The sequence below is a fragment of the Chiloscyllium plagiosum genome, chromosome 1, assembly GCF_004010195.1.
Source record: "Chiloscyllium plagiosum isolate BGI_BamShark_2017 chromosome 1, ASM401019v2, whole genome shotgun sequence".
In the NCBI taxonomy this organism is placed as follows: Eukaryota; Metazoa; Chordata; class Chondrichthyes; order Orectolobiformes; family Hemiscylliidae; genus Chiloscyllium; species Chiloscyllium plagiosum.
In genome coordinates this window covers 139,027,488-139,044,860 of record NC_057710.1, presented here as the reverse complement: position 1 = coordinate 139,044,860, position 17,373 = coordinate 139,027,488, and the positions used below count along the sequence as shown (strand labels likewise).

At 42.7% G+C, this 17,373-nt stretch overlaps 1 protein-coding gene across 2 annotated transcripts in view; it reads right to left on the bottom strand.

Annotated features, from left to right (window-relative positions):
• afap1 (actin filament associated protein 1) overlaps nt 1–17,373 on the bottom strand; it is a 276,239-nt gene that overhangs the window by 6,775 nt on the left and 252,091 nt on the right. For both annotated transcript variants that reach the window (XM_043698373.1, XM_043698382.1), the window contains 3 exons: nt 13,461–13,625; nt 3,194–3,387; nt 1,087–1,251 (listed from right to left, as the gene is read on the bottom strand). In XM_043698373.1, coding sequence (XP_043554308.1) covers nt 1,087–1,251; nt 3,194–3,387; nt 13,461–13,625 — 524 coding nt within the window. The remainder of the gene's footprint in view (nt 1–1,086; nt 1,252–3,193; nt 3,388–13,460; nt 13,626–17,373) is intronic.

Sequence of the window (17,373 nt, the reverse complement as noted above, 5' to 3'; positions counted from 1 at the left end):
AGTACTGTGTGCAGTTTTGGTCGCCTCACTTTAGGAAAGATGTGGAAGCTTTGGAGAGGGTGCAGAGAAGATTTACCAGGATGTTGCCTGGAATGGAGAATAGGTCGTACGAGGATAGGTTGAGAGTGCTAGGCTTTTTCTCGTTGGAACGGCGAAGGATGAGGGGTGACTTGATCGAGGTTTATAAGATGATCAGAGGAATAGATAGAGTAGACAGTCAGAAGCTTTTTCCCCGGGTACAACAGAGTGTTACAAGGGGACATAAATTTAAGGTGAAGGGTGGAAGGTATAGGGGAGATGTCAGGGGTGGGTTCTTTACCCAGAGAGTGGTGGGGGCATGGAATGCGCTGCCTGTGGGAGTGGTAGAGTCAGAATCTTTGGTGACCTTTAAGCGGCAATTGGATAGGTACATGGATGGGTGCTTAAGCTAGGACAAATGTTCGGCACAACATCGTGGACCGAAGGGCCTGTTCTGTGCTGTATTGTTCTATGTTCTATGTAATGCTGTTTAAAGCAGCCACTCATCTCTTCAAACAACTCAGTTCCCTCCTGTGTAAGGGTGTATGGGTCCAGCATTGCATCTTTCAGTCATCACAAGACCCACAATTGCAGAGTAGAATAAAGACATCCTTGGTCTCAGGGGGCTGCCTTAGAAGAAGAATGCACTCAACAATGGGAATGATGGGCATTAAATTTGAGAAACAAATTTGTTACTATGGGGGATCTCCTGTTGTAATTTTGGTGCAATTATGGTGAAATTGCATCCTAGGCTAGACACAACCCATTCTCAAATTCCAGGCTGTTGTGTTCTCATTATGACGCTGTCTATCCTCCACAATAGATATGTTGCTACAATACTCACTAGGTCACATGCACTGAGCTCTTCTTTTTTATGATTTGCAAGTGATATGTTCTACTGGAACTATCACCAGTAGGATAACAAAAAGACAAAGGCAGCCCAAACTATACTTTTTATTTATTAAATGTTTCCTAACCACTTAAGCAGCTGCTTGTATTTTAGATATTAGCGTAAATGACTTTCAGTGAAATAATATAATGAGCAATATTGTACTGATCTTTCTGTACCTTGGCCTTCCTGCGTACATGGCCTCGACTTGGGGAGGAAACCATGGAAGGGGGTCTTCTTCCGAGAGCAGCTGCATTCACAGGCAGTGACAGTGGCTCAGTGTCACTTGTATCACAGCTGGAAGCGGGAGAATTGTCCAGGGTACGATGCATGAACACAGGGGACTGCAAAGAACGATCAATAATGCAATAAATACTTCAAATCCAGAAATTTCCCCAACCGCGGGATGTTTATGTTTCCATTTTTGCTCTGTTAAACACAAGTCCTAGGAAAATTTTGTATTGCTATTAGGTGCACAAAAACTTGGGGCCCTTTGATGTTATATTGAATATAGCAAAAGAAAGCATTGCTCAGAAGCTAGTGGCATAAAGTGGTATGATCTACCGTTTCATTATTTTCTTCAATAATTAACTTCCGTGCAATCCACACCTTTGCCTAATGGAGCAAGATGACTAGCTGAGACCGGTGGCCAATATTGTATAGTTATCGGTTTACCAGAATGTAGAACAGGAGTACACCATTCAGCCCTTTGACCCGGTTCCATCATCTATACGTACATCATGGTTTATCAACTGCTTCAAGGCCATTTTCCTGCTCTTTGCCCTTAACATCACTTGTATTTAGAAATCAATACCAGTCCTGAGCATATTCAAGACTAAGCTTTCATAGTCCTCTAGGGTAGAGAATTCCAAAGAATATCAGCGCGCTGTTTGAAGAAGTTCTTCCTCATGCTTGTCCTAAATGGCTTGGCCCTTAACCTAAGGCTGTTCTCTCTGGTTCTAGACTCCACAGCCAGGGGAAACTGCTGCAGATCCTTTCTGCATCCAACCTGTCTGTCCCTTTAAGGGAACTACAACAAAAGCTTCTCTCACACTTCCAATTTCTGGAAAGTACAAGCCGAGTATTTCACAAACCCATGAAGTGGCATGGTGCTGCATCAGAACTGAAAGGCACTGTTTGGTTTCTTTACATTTTTTTAAAGTTCTTTCTTAGATTTCCTATTGGAGCATCAAGCACCGTCAGCATCTCAGAGAAGAAACGTTTGTGCTGTCAACAATGTCATGTCACAGACAAACTGAAAACGGCCACTCATACCAAGAAGAGCTCATGAGAAATATTGAGAGAAACCACTTCAAACCAGTCGGTCTGCTGGTAAGCACCAAGTAATTTCATGTGACTGTCAGCTGGAATTTACATAAACCCTGGTCAATGGAATCCACATACCAAATTGATTATTGCAATGACATTTGTTTTAATACTCTCCTTTATGACCCATCATTAGTGTTTATTATGTACTGTTACTGAGCAGAAGGTGGTCACCGCTATTGAGACAAGCTCCACAAATGCCAATTCATGATACAGCTAAATGAAATGAGTCTAAACATAAAATTTTGGGATGGAAGGGTAGAAAATGGATCTTGCACTGTTCGTTTTAGGGAAGAAGAATGGAGGAAATTCTTGGGACATTATCTTATGCCTGAAAGACATCTGAGGTTAGATTTGATTGCCCAGGTACGAGTAAGTGTTCATCATTTTAAAACACTTTACTGAAAGGCTTCCCAGGCTCTGGACCTGAACTGCTTCAGTTTTCCTGCCCAGGACACGCTCATCAAGTGGCTGCCAACAAAAAGATATTTTAAAGTTTTTAAAAACAAATGCTTGTGCGGCCAAGAGGTGCCAGAGTGCTCCTTTCGATTTTTGAAAGTCATGAGCACCCTCTTTTGCCCGTCACCTGCCCCCACCAGAACGTGCCCGAGAGTCACTGTCAGTATCAGATTACCCAATCTGAATGGACTGAAATGGTGAGCTACTTCCGGAAAGGTGAGCGGCTCCGATAGCTCAAACATTTACAATGAGACCCAAGAACCAATTCTGGGTGAGTTTCAGGCCTCGCTGTTAGGGCAGTGACCATGTTTGCTCTGTCAGTTATGCACCCAAAAATGGACCAGTTCAAAACCTACCATGGTAAATGTTTTATATACATTTTTAAAAGAAGCTGCATTTTAACCAAGCTGTTTATGAACATACAGATAATGGATAGGAAAAGACCCCATTGTCCATCTGGTCCATTCTATACAATTTCCCACATATTGTACTTGTACTTACCTGTGGGCTTGAGGTTCTTGATGACTTTGGTTCTATTGTCAGGCCCAGTGTGGGGCCTCCAGCAAGAGCTTTCTTCAAGCTTTCATTCACCTCTGTCAGCTCCAATTCCAGGTTCACACGTTCAGTCTCTTTGACCTTGCATTCCTCCTCTAATTTCTTTAGCTTGGTCTCTAGAGCAGCCTGAGACTTCTTACCTATTTTAAATGTAAAAATAAAAATTACTAGACACCGGAATATAAAATTAGTTACGGTGTACAGTGAATCTCTGAACCAAACTTCCCTCTTCCCATTGGGTAGGATCGAATAAAATTACTGCTGCAGTCTCCCTGGAAGGTTCTGAACAATAGTTCAGAAGTATGTTTAATGTTAGAAAGACATTACAGGATAGAGTAAAATGAAACAAGTGTACGTTCTGATGTGGGAGACAATAAATAGATCAGCGGTAATGTTTCTGTTTGATTACAGGAGATGTTAATATTTCTGAAATGTATAGGATAGATTCCATTGAAATACTTCAATAGTGTTTTCTTCAGCCAGAAGTGAAAGAATTCACAACAGACATGTCCAGACAGGATTTGCCCCTAACCAATCGAAAACAAGCATTACAATACACTCTATTGATAATAAAAATGAATTTGGAAAGAGCATTAGGATTGCAGGAGGGAAACCTTGTTGAAACCTTGGTTCTAGAGCACAGGAAAGGAAGGATGCTCAAGGCAGCTGAATGGATCATCATCTCTGGGTGAATGGACAATGGGATTCAAATCAAAATTGTGCGATTTCCAATTGTTGTAGACAGTGGTAGCACTGGACACCAGCCCTCTAAAAGTAACATTTTAACTCCAGCAGCAGGGCATTTGCCCTCATGTTGGCTGGCACTACTGCTGAGCTAGCATGATATCTAGATGCACCAATCCAAAACTGAGCTTCTGTGACCTGTTGTGGGCTAAGGTCTGGCACAATGGATTACTATCCTAGGGTGCTGTTCAATGTGGAATGTAGAATGGTATACCAGGGATATTATTTATAATATTTTAGTGAACAATTATTAACCTCGTAACCAAACACAGGCAATCCCCCCATTCCAGACCAAAGGTAACAGTTTATTGATAAAAGAGGTTGGAAAAATCAATGCATCAAGGAAAGCTCAGTAACTCTAACATATCCAGTTAAGAATGACATTGGACAATCAACTAACTAGCAAAAGTGAAGTCGCCAATTTAATCATATTGTGACGTGACAGATAAGACTGACCTTTTGGCTACCCGAGGTGCCAAGTTGACAATTCCGTTCAATTTCGGTCAATCTATCACAGATACCTGTTGTTACAGTCTCCATACAGACAGTGACATTTCAAAAAAGGTATTGAATTGGTGTAATTTCACCCTTTAAGACTTTTGTTCCATAAACCTAAAATCTACACTGGCTAATTAGGATTTAGTAGGCAACTACTACTCAAACTATCATTAACATTCTGAATGCCTGAATGTGACCGATAAGCATAGGTCACACATATACACGCTATAGTGTTCTTGCTATCGGATTACACTGAGGTAGGTTTTCCCAGAGACATGACAATCGTTAAAGATTTTTAAAAGTATACAGAATTTCACAATATTCTTGCAGTTTAGACCAAGGTTGGTTTTAAGCATGGATCAGGTTTCTATACTTAAGGGTTGCTATTTATTAGACAGACTCTAGCTACAGGGGGTTCTGTTCTTGTTGCTTTGGGAGGGATGGGATTCAAGGACGTGGTACATGAAGTGGAGGAGATGGGCTGGAGAGCATCATCAACCACGTGGGAAGGGAAGTTACGATCGTGGAAGGAGGCGACCAACTGGGACTTTTTGAGGTGGAGTTGGTCATCCTGGCAACAGATGTGGCGGAGGCAGAGGAATTGGGAATAAGCGACGGCATGTTTACAGGAGGTAGGGTGGAAGGAGGTGGAGGGAGGTGTAGTCTAGGTAGCTGTGGGAGTAGTATATGTCTGTGGTTAGTCGGTCACCAGAGACAGGCAGCCTCCAACCTCATCATCCATGAACCCCGATTCAACCTCCTTCCCAAGATCCACAAACCTGACTGCCCTGGTTGACCCATTGTCTCAGCCTGCGCCAATCCCACCAAACCCATCTCTTCCTACCTCGACACCTCCTGTCCCCCTTCGTCCAGGAACTCCCCACCTACATTTATGATACCACCCACGCTCTTCACTTCCTCCAAAATTTTCGTTTCCCTAGCCTACAATGCCTCATGTTCATCATGGACATCCAGTCCCTGTATACATCGCTCTGCCACGACAAAGGTCTCCAAGCCCTCTGTTTCTTCCTCTCACGCTATCCCAGCCAGTACCGTTCCACTGACACCTTCATCTGCCCAGCTGAACCGGTCCTCACTCTGAGCAACTTCTCCCTCCAATCCTCCCATTTCCTCCAAAACAAAGGGGTAGCCATGGGCACCCGCATGGGACCCAGCTATGCCGGCCTGTTTGTTGGATGTGTGGAACAATCCATCTTCCGCAGTTACACGAGCACCACCGCCCCCCAGCTGTTCCTCAGCAACATTGATGGCTGAATTGGCGCCACCACTTGCTCCAACGAGGTTCATCAACTTTACGAACACCTTCCACCCCGACCTCAAATTCACCTGGATCATCTCTGAAACCTCCCTCCCCTTCCTGCACCTCTCTATCACCGTCTCTGGTGACCAACTAACCACAGACAAAAACTGCAAGCCCACTGACTCCCACAGTTACCTAGGGCACACCCCCTCCCACCCTAGCTCCTGTAAAAATGCCATCCCTTATTCCCAAATCCTCCACCTCCGCCGCATCTGGTGTCAGGATGACCAATTCCACCAGATGGCCTCTTTCTTCTATGATTGCAAATTCCCTTCCCATGTAGTTGATTATGCCCTTCAGCGCATCTGCTCCACTTCACGCACCACTGCCTTGAACCCCATCCCTCCCAACGCAACAAGGACAGAACCCCTCTTGGTCCTCACCTCCACCCAACTAACCTTCACATCATTCTCCACAACCCCTGCCGCCTCTAAAAGGATCCCACTACCAGAGACATATTTCCCTCTCTACCCCAGTCAGTGTTCCAAAAAGACCATTCTCTCCACAACTCCCTCGTCAGGTCCATGCCCCTTACCATCCCACACCCCACTCCCGGCACCTTCCCCTGCCACCGCTGGAGATGTAAAACCTGCGCCCACACCACTCCCCTCACCTCCGTCCAAGGCCCCAAAGAATCCTTCCACATCTAACAGAAATTTGCCTGAACCTCTACCAATGTCATCTACTGCATCTGTTGCACCCAGATGTGGTCTCCTCTACATCAGGCAGACAGGATGCCTTCCTGCGGATCATTTCAGAGAACATCTCCGGGACACCCACACACACCAACCCCACTGCCCCCTGGCAAAACACGTCAACTCCCCCTCCCACTCCATCAAGGACATGCAGGTCCTGGGCCTCCTCCACTGCCAAACCGTTACCACATGACGCCTGGAGGAGGGACCTTGTGAACCTCCTTGGTTCCGCCTTGGGACCCTGCAACCATACAGGATAAATGTGGATTTCAACAGCTTCCTCATTTTTCCTCCTCCACATTATCCCAGTCCCAAGCCTCCAACTCGGCACCACCCTCCAGACCTGTCCATCACTCCCTCCTCTGACCTATCACCTTCATCCACCTATTGCTTTCTGAGCTACCTTCCCCAAACCTCATCTCCTCCCATTTATATCTCAGCCCCAACCCACAAGCCTCATTCCTAAAGGGCTTAAGCCCGAAACATCGTTCTCCTGCTCCTCAGATGCTGCCTGACCTGCTGTGCTTTTCCAGCACCACACTCTCGACTCTGACTCTGACTCTCCAGCATCTGCAGTCCTCACTTTCTCCTGAAAGCATTGGGTGACTGGTTCACACCTTTAACAAACCAGATAAAGATCTTTACAAATCCCAGCTTACAGCAACTGAGAAGGGAAACTAAATTGGCTGTCTTCAAGCCTGAGACATTTTTTTAAACTGCAGAGCAGACACAGCTCTTTCTCCTCCAGAGATCTGATAGTTTCTGCCAAATATTTACACCCCTAAATTGTTCAGCTACCTGGGAGCCAAACAGATAATTGTTAGCAGGTAGCTGGCCTTTTTAAATCAAAGACTGGTCACTAGTCCACAGCTGAATCAGCTACTTGTTGTTGGCTAAATCTCCATTCATATATAGCCCCAAGGCTGCAGCTCCTCTGTAACTAGCCTCTACTACTGTTTGAACAAGTAGCTCTATAAACAACAAATACAATGAGAATCAGGTAAATTGCTTTTAAGAAGTGCCTCAATTCCTGTTGGGCCGAAGGGCCTGTTTCCACACTGTTGGGATTCTATGATTCTTCAGCAATCCTTGGTTTGTAAATCAGTTTTATTCCCATCTCAGTCTAAAATCTAATAAAAACAACAAAGCTGCCTTTACAATAGGAAACTGTCCACAGTTCACTTTTTCCCTGCTTTTGCCTTTTTTCTTTGCTCGTTGTAGCAACTGTCTCCATACAAAGTCTAGACAGAAAGTCTGCAATAACAAGAACATTTGCTCTTGCCTTTATTGTTAAACCAAGCACATATATCTTAATAACATATGACCTGGGCCCTCTTGTTCCCATGGTAACCAAGCCACAGAGACTGGTTGTTGGGCAGGATGCATTGCAGATCGTGTGACTCTCTTCGTTACTCAATTTCACCTGATGTTAAAAGAGTCTGATAAATAATTTTACAAAAGCTTGTAATGTTAACACTATATACAGATAATTCAGGTCTGTTCACATGACATTGAGAGTGAATGGGTGCATTGTTTCAATAAAGAATGTGGAACCCGAGTACATCACAGCTAATGTGTTGAGAATGTGTGCACTAGAAACCAGCACCTCCTCTAGGCAAGCTGTCTCAATGCAGCTATAATTCTAGCATTGATCTAGCATGATGCATAGTTTGGGTTCTACCAGGGCCACTCAGCTCCTGACCACATTACAATCTTGGTTAAAACATGGGCAAAGCAGCAAGGTCAGAGCGACAGCCCTTGCCATCAATTCCGCATTTGACTGTGTGCCATCAAGAAGCCCTAGTAAAACTAGAATCAGTGGCAATCCAAGGGTAAACTCTCTGTTGATTGGAGTCACACCTAGCTGACAGAAAGTTGGTTGAGGTTGTTGAAGTTCAGTCATCTCAGCTCCAGGATATCTCTGCAGGAGTTCCTCAGGGTAGTGTCCTAGGTCTAACTATCTTCAGCTGCTTCATCAATGACCATCCCTCCATCATAAACTGGGATGATCACCAATGATTGCACAATGTTCAATGCATCATTCATGACTCCTCAGATATGGAAGCAGTCCATGTTCAAATGCAACATGATTGGGAAAATATCCAGGCTTGATTGAAATGTGGCAAGTAACATTTGCACCTCACAAATGCCAGGCAATGACTAACTCCAAAAAGACCAGCTAACCACCACCCCTTTACATTCCATGGTGTTAACATCATGAAAATCCTCTACTGGGGATTTCCATTGACCAGAACATCAACTGGACTCACAACATAAACACGGTGACTATAAGGAGGTCAAAAGGTCAAGAGTATTGCAGCGAGTAATGCACTTCCTGACTCCCGAAAGCATGTCCACCATCTGCAAGGTACAAGTCTGAAGTGCGATGGAATACTCCCAACGTATCTGGAAGAGCACAGTTCCAACAACAATCAAGAAACTTGATACCATCCAGGAAAAAACAGCCTGCCTGATTGGCGCCATATCCACAAGTATCCAATCCCTCCACCACCAACATTCAGTTGCAGCAGTAGCAGAAACAGAAATTGCTGGAAAAGCTCGGCAGGTCTGGTAGCATCTATAGGGAGAAATCAGAGTTAATATTTCAGGTCGAGTGACCCTTCCTCAGAACGACACGGCCAGTCAGCTCCAGTTCTAAGGAAGGCTCACTTGATCTGAAATGTTGCATCTGATTTCTCTCCACAGATGCTGTTAGACCTGAGTTTTTCCAGAAATTTCTGTTTTTGTTTCTGATTTACAGCATCCGCAGTTCTTTCGGTTTTTACTCAGATGTAGCAGTGTGGACTATCGCTAAGATGCACTGCAGAAATTCACCAAATATCCATAGACAACATCTTCCAAACCCATGACCACTTCCATCTAAAAAAGACAAAGGCAGCAGGTACATGGGAACATCGCCACATGCAAGTTCCCCTCCAAGCTACTCACCATCCTGACTAGAAATATATTGCTAGTCCTTCATTGTTGCTGCATCAGAATCCTGGACTTCCCTTCATGTCTGTATTGTGAGTCTACCAACAGTGCATGGACTACAGTTAAAGAAGGCAGTGTGATAGTGGAAACTTCAGCACTTTTAAGAACTGTTCATGAATTGAAAGAAGCAGTGATAACTCTGGAATAAACTAGTAAGGGACAAGGACAAACTACTAGGGCAGCAATTGAAAGCAATTAGCCATGTCTGGGAGAAGAAGGAGTTGAAGCTACATGAACAAAATTTGCTTTAGGAGCAACAGCAAAGGGATGGTTTTTAACAGTCTACCTCAATATTTAAAATCACACAACACCAGGCTATAGTCCAACAGATTTAATTGGAAGCACACTATCTTTCAGAGCGATGCTCCTTCATCAGGTGGTTGAAGGAGCGGCGTTCCGAAAGCTAGTGCTTCCAAATAAACCTGTTGGACTATAACGTGGTGTTGTGTGATTTTTAACTTTGTACACCCCAGTCCAACACCGGCATCTCCAAAACATAACCTCAATGTTTGGCATCAATGTCTCCAAATGCCCCCAGATTGGGGCAACTGAAAGCTACAACCTACACCAAATTCAGTCTGCACCTCGCCCTTGTTTCCCAGTTTGGCAACCAGTCACCTTTCTTGCCTGTTAGAGAGGCAGGTGATTGGGAAGGTGATGAATTGACTCTCTTAAGTGACCATTAATTAACTGAAGGCTTTAACTGCTGTTGAGTTGAGAAAGTTGCCTATGTACCATCTCACTTAACATCAATTCACACAAATGGAGAGAAGGGGGTGGGTTTCTCTTAAGGGCAAACTCACTCAATTGTTTTCTGTTCTAATCATCTCCCTCACGATCTCCAGAGTGGGGAAAATTCCATCCATGGATCTGACTGAAGGATAGTTCAGTCACCAAGTGTAAGTCCCTGACTCAAGTGTGTAAAAGTTAAAGCTTTTATCCTCAAATTGCCAATATGTCACTGAACATTTCTGGCAAAGAGTTAAGACTGACCACAGGTGAGGTCCCAGAGAGTAGCCAATGTTGGCCCATTATTCAAGAAGAATCACAGGGACGATCCTGGAAATTAGAGGTCAATGAGCTTCATGTCGGTGGTAGAAAACCTATTGGAAAAGATTCTCAGGGACAAGATCGATACACTTTTAGAAGCAAATGGACTTATTAGCGATAGACAGCCTGGTTTTGTGCAGGGGAGGTCGTGCCTCACTAACTGGATTGAGTATTTTGAGGAGGTGATGATCATTAACGAGAGAAAAGCAGTTGATATTGTCTACGTGGACTTCAGTAAAGCCTTTGACAATGTCCCTCATGGCAGACTGGTACAAATGGTAAAGTCACACAGTATCAGTGTGAGCTGGCAAGATGGATTCAGAACTAGCTTAGTCATAGGAGACAAAGGGTAGCAGTGGAAGGATGCTCTTCAGAATGGAGGGCTATGATCGGGGTATTCCACAGGTCTCAGTGCTGGGACCTCTGTTGTTCATGGTTGACAAATGATTTGGAGGAAAATGTAACTGGTCTAATTAGTAAGTTTACAGACAATACAAAGATTCATGGCGTTATGGATAGTGAGGAGGATTGTCAGAGGACACAGAAGGATATAAATCAGTTGGATGCATGGGCAGAAAAATAGCAAATGGAGTTTAATCTGGACAAATGTAAGGTGATACATGTTGGAAGGTCAAGTACAGGTGGAAATTATGGCAGAACCCTCAGTAGTATTGTTATGCAGAGTGATCTGGGTGTGCAGGTGCACAGATCACTGAAGGTGGCTATGCAGACAGATAAGGTTGTATAAGGGTCTATGGCATGCTTGCCTTCATTAGAAGGGGCATTCAGTATAAGCTATGCTGCAGTTTTATAGAATATTAGTTTCGGCCACATTTGGATTATTTTGTGCAGTTCTGGTCACCACACTACCAGGAGGATGTGAATGCTTTAGAGAGAGTACAGAAAAGATTTACCAGAATGTTGCCTGGTATAGGGGATTTTAGCTATGAAGAAAGGTTGAATAGACTGTTTTTTTTTCAAATTAACGAAGGAAGTTGAGGGGCTATCTGATATTAGCTTATAAGATTGTGAATGGCATGGATAGAGGGACAGTGAAGCTTTTTCCCAGGGTGGAGGGGTCAATTACTAGGGGACACAGGTTCAAGGTGTGGCAGGGGGAGGGGGACTTTAAAAGAGATGAGAGAGGCAAAGGGTGCTGAGTGTCTGGAACGTGCTGCCAGAGAAGATGATGGAAGCAGACACAATTAATAGCATTCAAGAAGCACCTGGACAAATAAAGGAATAGAAGGGGATAGAGGGATATGGATCCTGTAAGGGAAGACAGTTTTACTATGGGAAGGCGAAATGTGTTGGCACAGGCTTGGAGGTCCGAAGGACCTGTTCCTGTGCTGTATTGTTCTTTGTTCTTTGATTGGATATTTTTTCATGTGTCACTGATATAGATTAGATACAGATTTTTTTAAAATAAAGCATTGGTGATCAAACAACTGTTGTTCATGAATGTGTTGGAACTGCTCTTGGAACTCAAGAAAGCATTAAGACCATGTGGAAATAAAAACAACTGATGATTAACATGCAGGAGAAAGTGAGGACTGCAGATGCTGGAGATCAGAGCTTAAAAATGTGTTGCTGGAAAAGCGCAGCAGGTCAGGCAGCATCAAAGGAACAGGAGAATCAAAGTTTCGGGCATAAGCCCTTCTTCAGGAATGATTCCTGAAGGGCTTATGCCCGAAACGATGATTAACATGCAGCCAAAGAGGACTTGGATTAGATGGAAATTCAGCTGCTCAAGAACCATATGAGAAATTGGGAGGTTTCCAAGGTGGCACTGAGAACGGTGTCATATTATTGTACCTTCAACTCTCTCATTCGTCCATTAAAATCATGATAAAAGTCTGCTGAGGTGGATGTTTCAGGTAAAGTGATGGGAACACTTATTGTATCAAACATCACTTGCTTAATGCATATAGGAACTTGAAGCTGACTGAGTTTACTGATTTTCTCATAGCAATTGGGAAAGAGCAAACAACAAAGCAACTCACAAACACACTGGCCTTAATTCCAACAGAAAACACACTGCCAGCTGTGATAGTTATCTCCAGATCTTGAGGCAACAAATGATCAAAAAAATCAAGCAATTCCTCAGGGATTTGCATGTTCTTGTCAGCACATAATATCTTTTGAGACAGTAAAAAATCACGTGCTATTTACTCTATGTCTCCAACTTCAGCTTTTTTCTCTCACGCTTCTATCCCACCTCTTGCTAGCGTGGAGTTCTCATAAGGGCATATATGAAAGTATGATGCCTGATTTCCTTTGTAGGTTCAATAGATTCTCTCACCACTAGAAGCATTTTGTCATTTAATTGTTACCTAATAAATGCAAAACATTTCCAAATACGTTTGACTATCTTATCAGAGATCAGCTGAGGATTCCTTTCACCACTAATGGAAATAGACACCTACCATAATTTGTGTTCATAATTTGTGGATGCAAGCAGCAATTGTCAGGAGCAATGCAGACAAAGCCAGAAACTGTGATATTGGTTGTCACTATGACATTTGAGCTTGATTACTCTACTAATAAAGCTGCTTCTTACTTCCAATCTTACTTCTAATTTGCCGTTTAGCCAAAAATTGGATTGCTCAAGAAGAGAGCGAGAATATCCCTCACCCTGAATCATCAGTTGATCACACTATACAAATGATATTTTTTCACATGAATTGGTAAGTTTAGTAGAAGCAAAAGTAGTGAAAGCAATTGGTTGATTCTACAGTTAAATTCATTTGGGATGAGTATAAGGTTCAGCATGGACTTCATTTGTCTGCTGTAACTGGATTTGTTAAACATTATCTTGCAGGGTCAACAATCAATTAACCACACTTCACAGTTTTGTAACTTAAGCACTACAGCATCTCATTGAATAGAAGAAGAGATTTAAAAGCCCAACCTGTACATGTTTCAATAGCTGTTTTCAGCTCCCTTCTATCTTTTCTCAGTTGTGCCAACCGGGTGCGTAGGATTTCTTTCTGCTTTTTCATCTCTTCTTCCTTTGTCTGTAATCTTTTTGCATCAGCTTCCACACGGTTCTTACCATATTTGTATTGATCAGCATCTGTAAATTAACCGCAAAGATTGTATCTTCATTTTAAAGATGTGAACAAAGTACTGGTACCAGAAACATTCCAACTCCAATAACTTATGAGCATTCTGGGTACAAATAACTGATTGATCAAAGCCACTATTAAATAAAGCTATTGTGAAATCCTCCAAAACACTGATATGTGTTATATTTACCTTGTATGATGTTCCATTTAAAAAAAATCTCAAAAGAGATACTTTAAGATTAGAACATGCAATAGTGCCAGTTTGATAGGTCAAAACAGCATCTAGACGATGACTTAAGCAGTTTGTGATTTCTAACATTTTGCCTAACTAGTCCATATGGTGAGTAGGAGGATGAACAAAATCTGGAAATTTGTTAGAAGCAATATGCAAAATCATGTGTTATTCAGTTTTGACTGTACTTTTAAAAATGTTATGCATAAACAGACATTTTGGCCCAGAGTTTGCTGAAAAAAAAGTGCTGAATTCATGGCACACACCATTTCTAATTGTGAAAAAAACCCAGTAATTATTGACAAAAAAGTACATTGAAAGTCATGAATTTTTGGAAAACTCTGGATATCTTGCACTACGCCACAACGAGCCTTAGAAAAATTGAACATCACAGTCAATCTCCCTGTAAATACAAATTAAACTTGCAGCAGATTATAAGCGCAACTATTTCATGATACAAAAACGGTTCTGTTCAGATTCCTCTAGGATGTTGGCTACAGATCTTAGTATAGCTTTGATATAAACAGCAATACAGCTGAATTCCAGAGGTGAGGAGAGACTGATTGCGTTTGATATCATGGTAGTATTATTTAGAGTATGACATCAATGATCCCAGTAAGACTGAAGCTAATGGAATTGGAGGGGTGGGGGTATCTAAGAGAAATAGTATAATAATCTGAGCTCCAGGACATTACTATCAGTGTTCAATAGGTTAGTGTCCTAGACCCAACCATCTTCAGCTGCTTCAGGATGACAATCAGAAATTCAGGAGTGAGAATGTTCGTGGATGATTGTACAGCACTTGGAACCATTTGTAGCTCCTCAAATACTGATGCAGTGTGTGCCCATATGCAGCAACACTCAGTTTTGGGCTAATAAGGGACTAGAAAGATGTGCACAAGTGTTGGGTAAACAATACAGAATCTACCGGCTTTCTCCTGACAATGAATGGCATTTCAAATCACTGAATCCACTACATCAACATCCTGCGCATCACCTTTGGTCAAGAACTGAACTGGACCAAACATATAACATATTTTGTTCATCCTGTTTAGACATGCTGAAAGACACCTCCTGGGAAACTAGGATTTGAACCTAGACTTACGAGCCCAGAGGTAGGGAAATGAACCATACTAAATAAATATGTTTTTAGTCAGTATGTTCAAACACACCTCCAGGCCAGATGGGATTTTAAATCAGACTTTCTGGCCCAGAGATATGGGCATCATTATTCCATCACAACAGCCATAACCAGCACAATAAGAATATTTTTAATCAACCTGTTTGGACATTTATGACATTCCACCTGAGCCCAGGTAAGGGTTAAACCTGGACCAGCTCAGATAATCACAGAGTTAGAAGGTATTTTTAAATCAACCTGTTCATGGATGTTGTGTGTGATGATGCTACTCCTTTAACAAAGTTATGCTGTCCTTGATTTTTTTTCTCTAACCTCCCCTCCCCTCTCTACCACCCCCACCCCCAGGTTGTAAAAGCAGTGATTCCGAAAAGTTTAGGTTTGAAGGTCTTTAGGGCCAATTTGATTACAGCTAACAAATATTGCCTCAGGCAAAAAGCTCTCAAGTTAAAAAAAAACACTTGCAAATGAAAGGAGAGTGGCCAGTTCTCCCAGCTCAGCTTTTCCCTGGCTTGGTTTGGTTTGGTTTTCAGCAGTCTGGCTGTACACTGAAAGCAGTCAGTCTGTTTTGAGTCTGTTGGTGAAAGAAACAACAAAGGGAAGGTGTTCCTTACTGAATCTCTCTGCCATCTCTCTTTCTCCTGTAAGACCCTGGGTTTTATTTTACCTTTTGTACCAAGGGATGTTTAGAGGAATTATTGCAAGTATTTGGAACAGCATCATTAAGTTGGGATAATCTGCTGGGTTTTTGGATAGGTTAAGTTATTTTGTATTCGGTTCTCTTTTGTTTGTGTTTCATTCGGTAATCTTGTAAATAAATTCTGTTTTGTTTTAAACTAAGTGGTTTGACCAGCTGCATCTCTCCTGGGATATCCGCTGTACACCTGCTTAAAACAACTAGCAAAGTTAGGGTCTGGGCTACTTTCTTGAAATGTTTTGAGGGATCTGACCTGGTCCATAACATAGGATACATCTCGGGAGCAGCTCAGGCTTGAACGCAGCTCTCCCAATCCACTATGTGTTAGGAGGTAATTCTAGTAATAGGATGAATAACACTTTAGAGTTAAGGTAATAAGGCAAACAGGTGCTGTGATCTAACTAAGTAATTGTATTTAAAAATATAGCACTTGGCTAAAATACTTCATACAATCCTTACACATTATCACAGAATGCCTACAGCGTGGAAACTGGCTATTTGGCCCAACAAGTCCATACCAACCCTCTGAAGACTAAGTCACCCAGACCCATTCCCCTATCCTATTACTCTACAATTCTCCGGACTAATGCACCTAACCTAAACATCTCTGAACACTATGGGCAATTTAGCATGGCCATTTCACCTAATCTTCATCTTTGGACTCTTGGAGGAAACTAGAGCACCTGGAGGAAACCCAAGCAGACACAGGGAGAATGTGCAAACTCCACACAGACAGTCGCCTGAGGGTGGAATCAAACCTTGGTCCCTGGCGCTGTGAGGCAGCAGTGCTAACCACTGAGCCACTTGGAAGAATGATAGACTGAAAATCTAAAGGTCCGTCATCTAATCCTGGGTTAGGCTCCTGTGCAGTGGTAATGTCCCTATCTCTGAACTAGGAGGCCTAGAATGTGGTTAATCCATCCTGTGGCACAATATCCAAAATGAATCTAAGACTGTCGATGAAGCTCTAATTCGAAAGCATAATTTCCTCAGCTTTAAGCTCTAGCTCTCTCAGCCAACATTTTTATATTTAGATTTAATTGTCACATTTCATTTGCATTTTCATTTTATTTAACCTCTGCACCACCTTTAGTGATTCTTTTTGTAAATAAATACCCAATCTTCAATTCTCCACTGTTCCTAACATCTCAATTAAGAAAACATTTTGATTGGACTTCCTTGCATCCAGATAAAGAACTGGAGGCCTGTGACCAGTGGAGTGCCACTAGGATCAGTGCTGGGTCCACTACTTTTGGTCATTTATATAAATGATTTACATGTGAACATAAGAGGTACAGTTAGTAAGTTTGCAGATGACACCAAAATTGGAGGTGTTGTGGACAGCGAAGAGGGTTACCTCAGATCACAACAGGATCTGGACCAGATGGGCCAATGGGCTGAGAAGTGGCAGACAGAGTTTAATTCAGATAAATGCGAGGTGCTGCATTTTGGGAGAGTAAATCTTAGCAGGACTTACACACTTAATGGTAAGGTCCTATGGAGTGTTGCTGAACAAAGGGACCTTGGAGTGCAGGTTCATAGCTCCTTGAAAGTGGAGTCGCAGGTAGATAGGATAGTGAAGAAGGCGCTTGGTATGCTTTCCTTTATTGGTAAGAGTATTGATTACAGGAGTTGGGAGGTCATGTTGCGGCTGTACAGGACATTGGTTAGGCCACTGTTGGAATATTG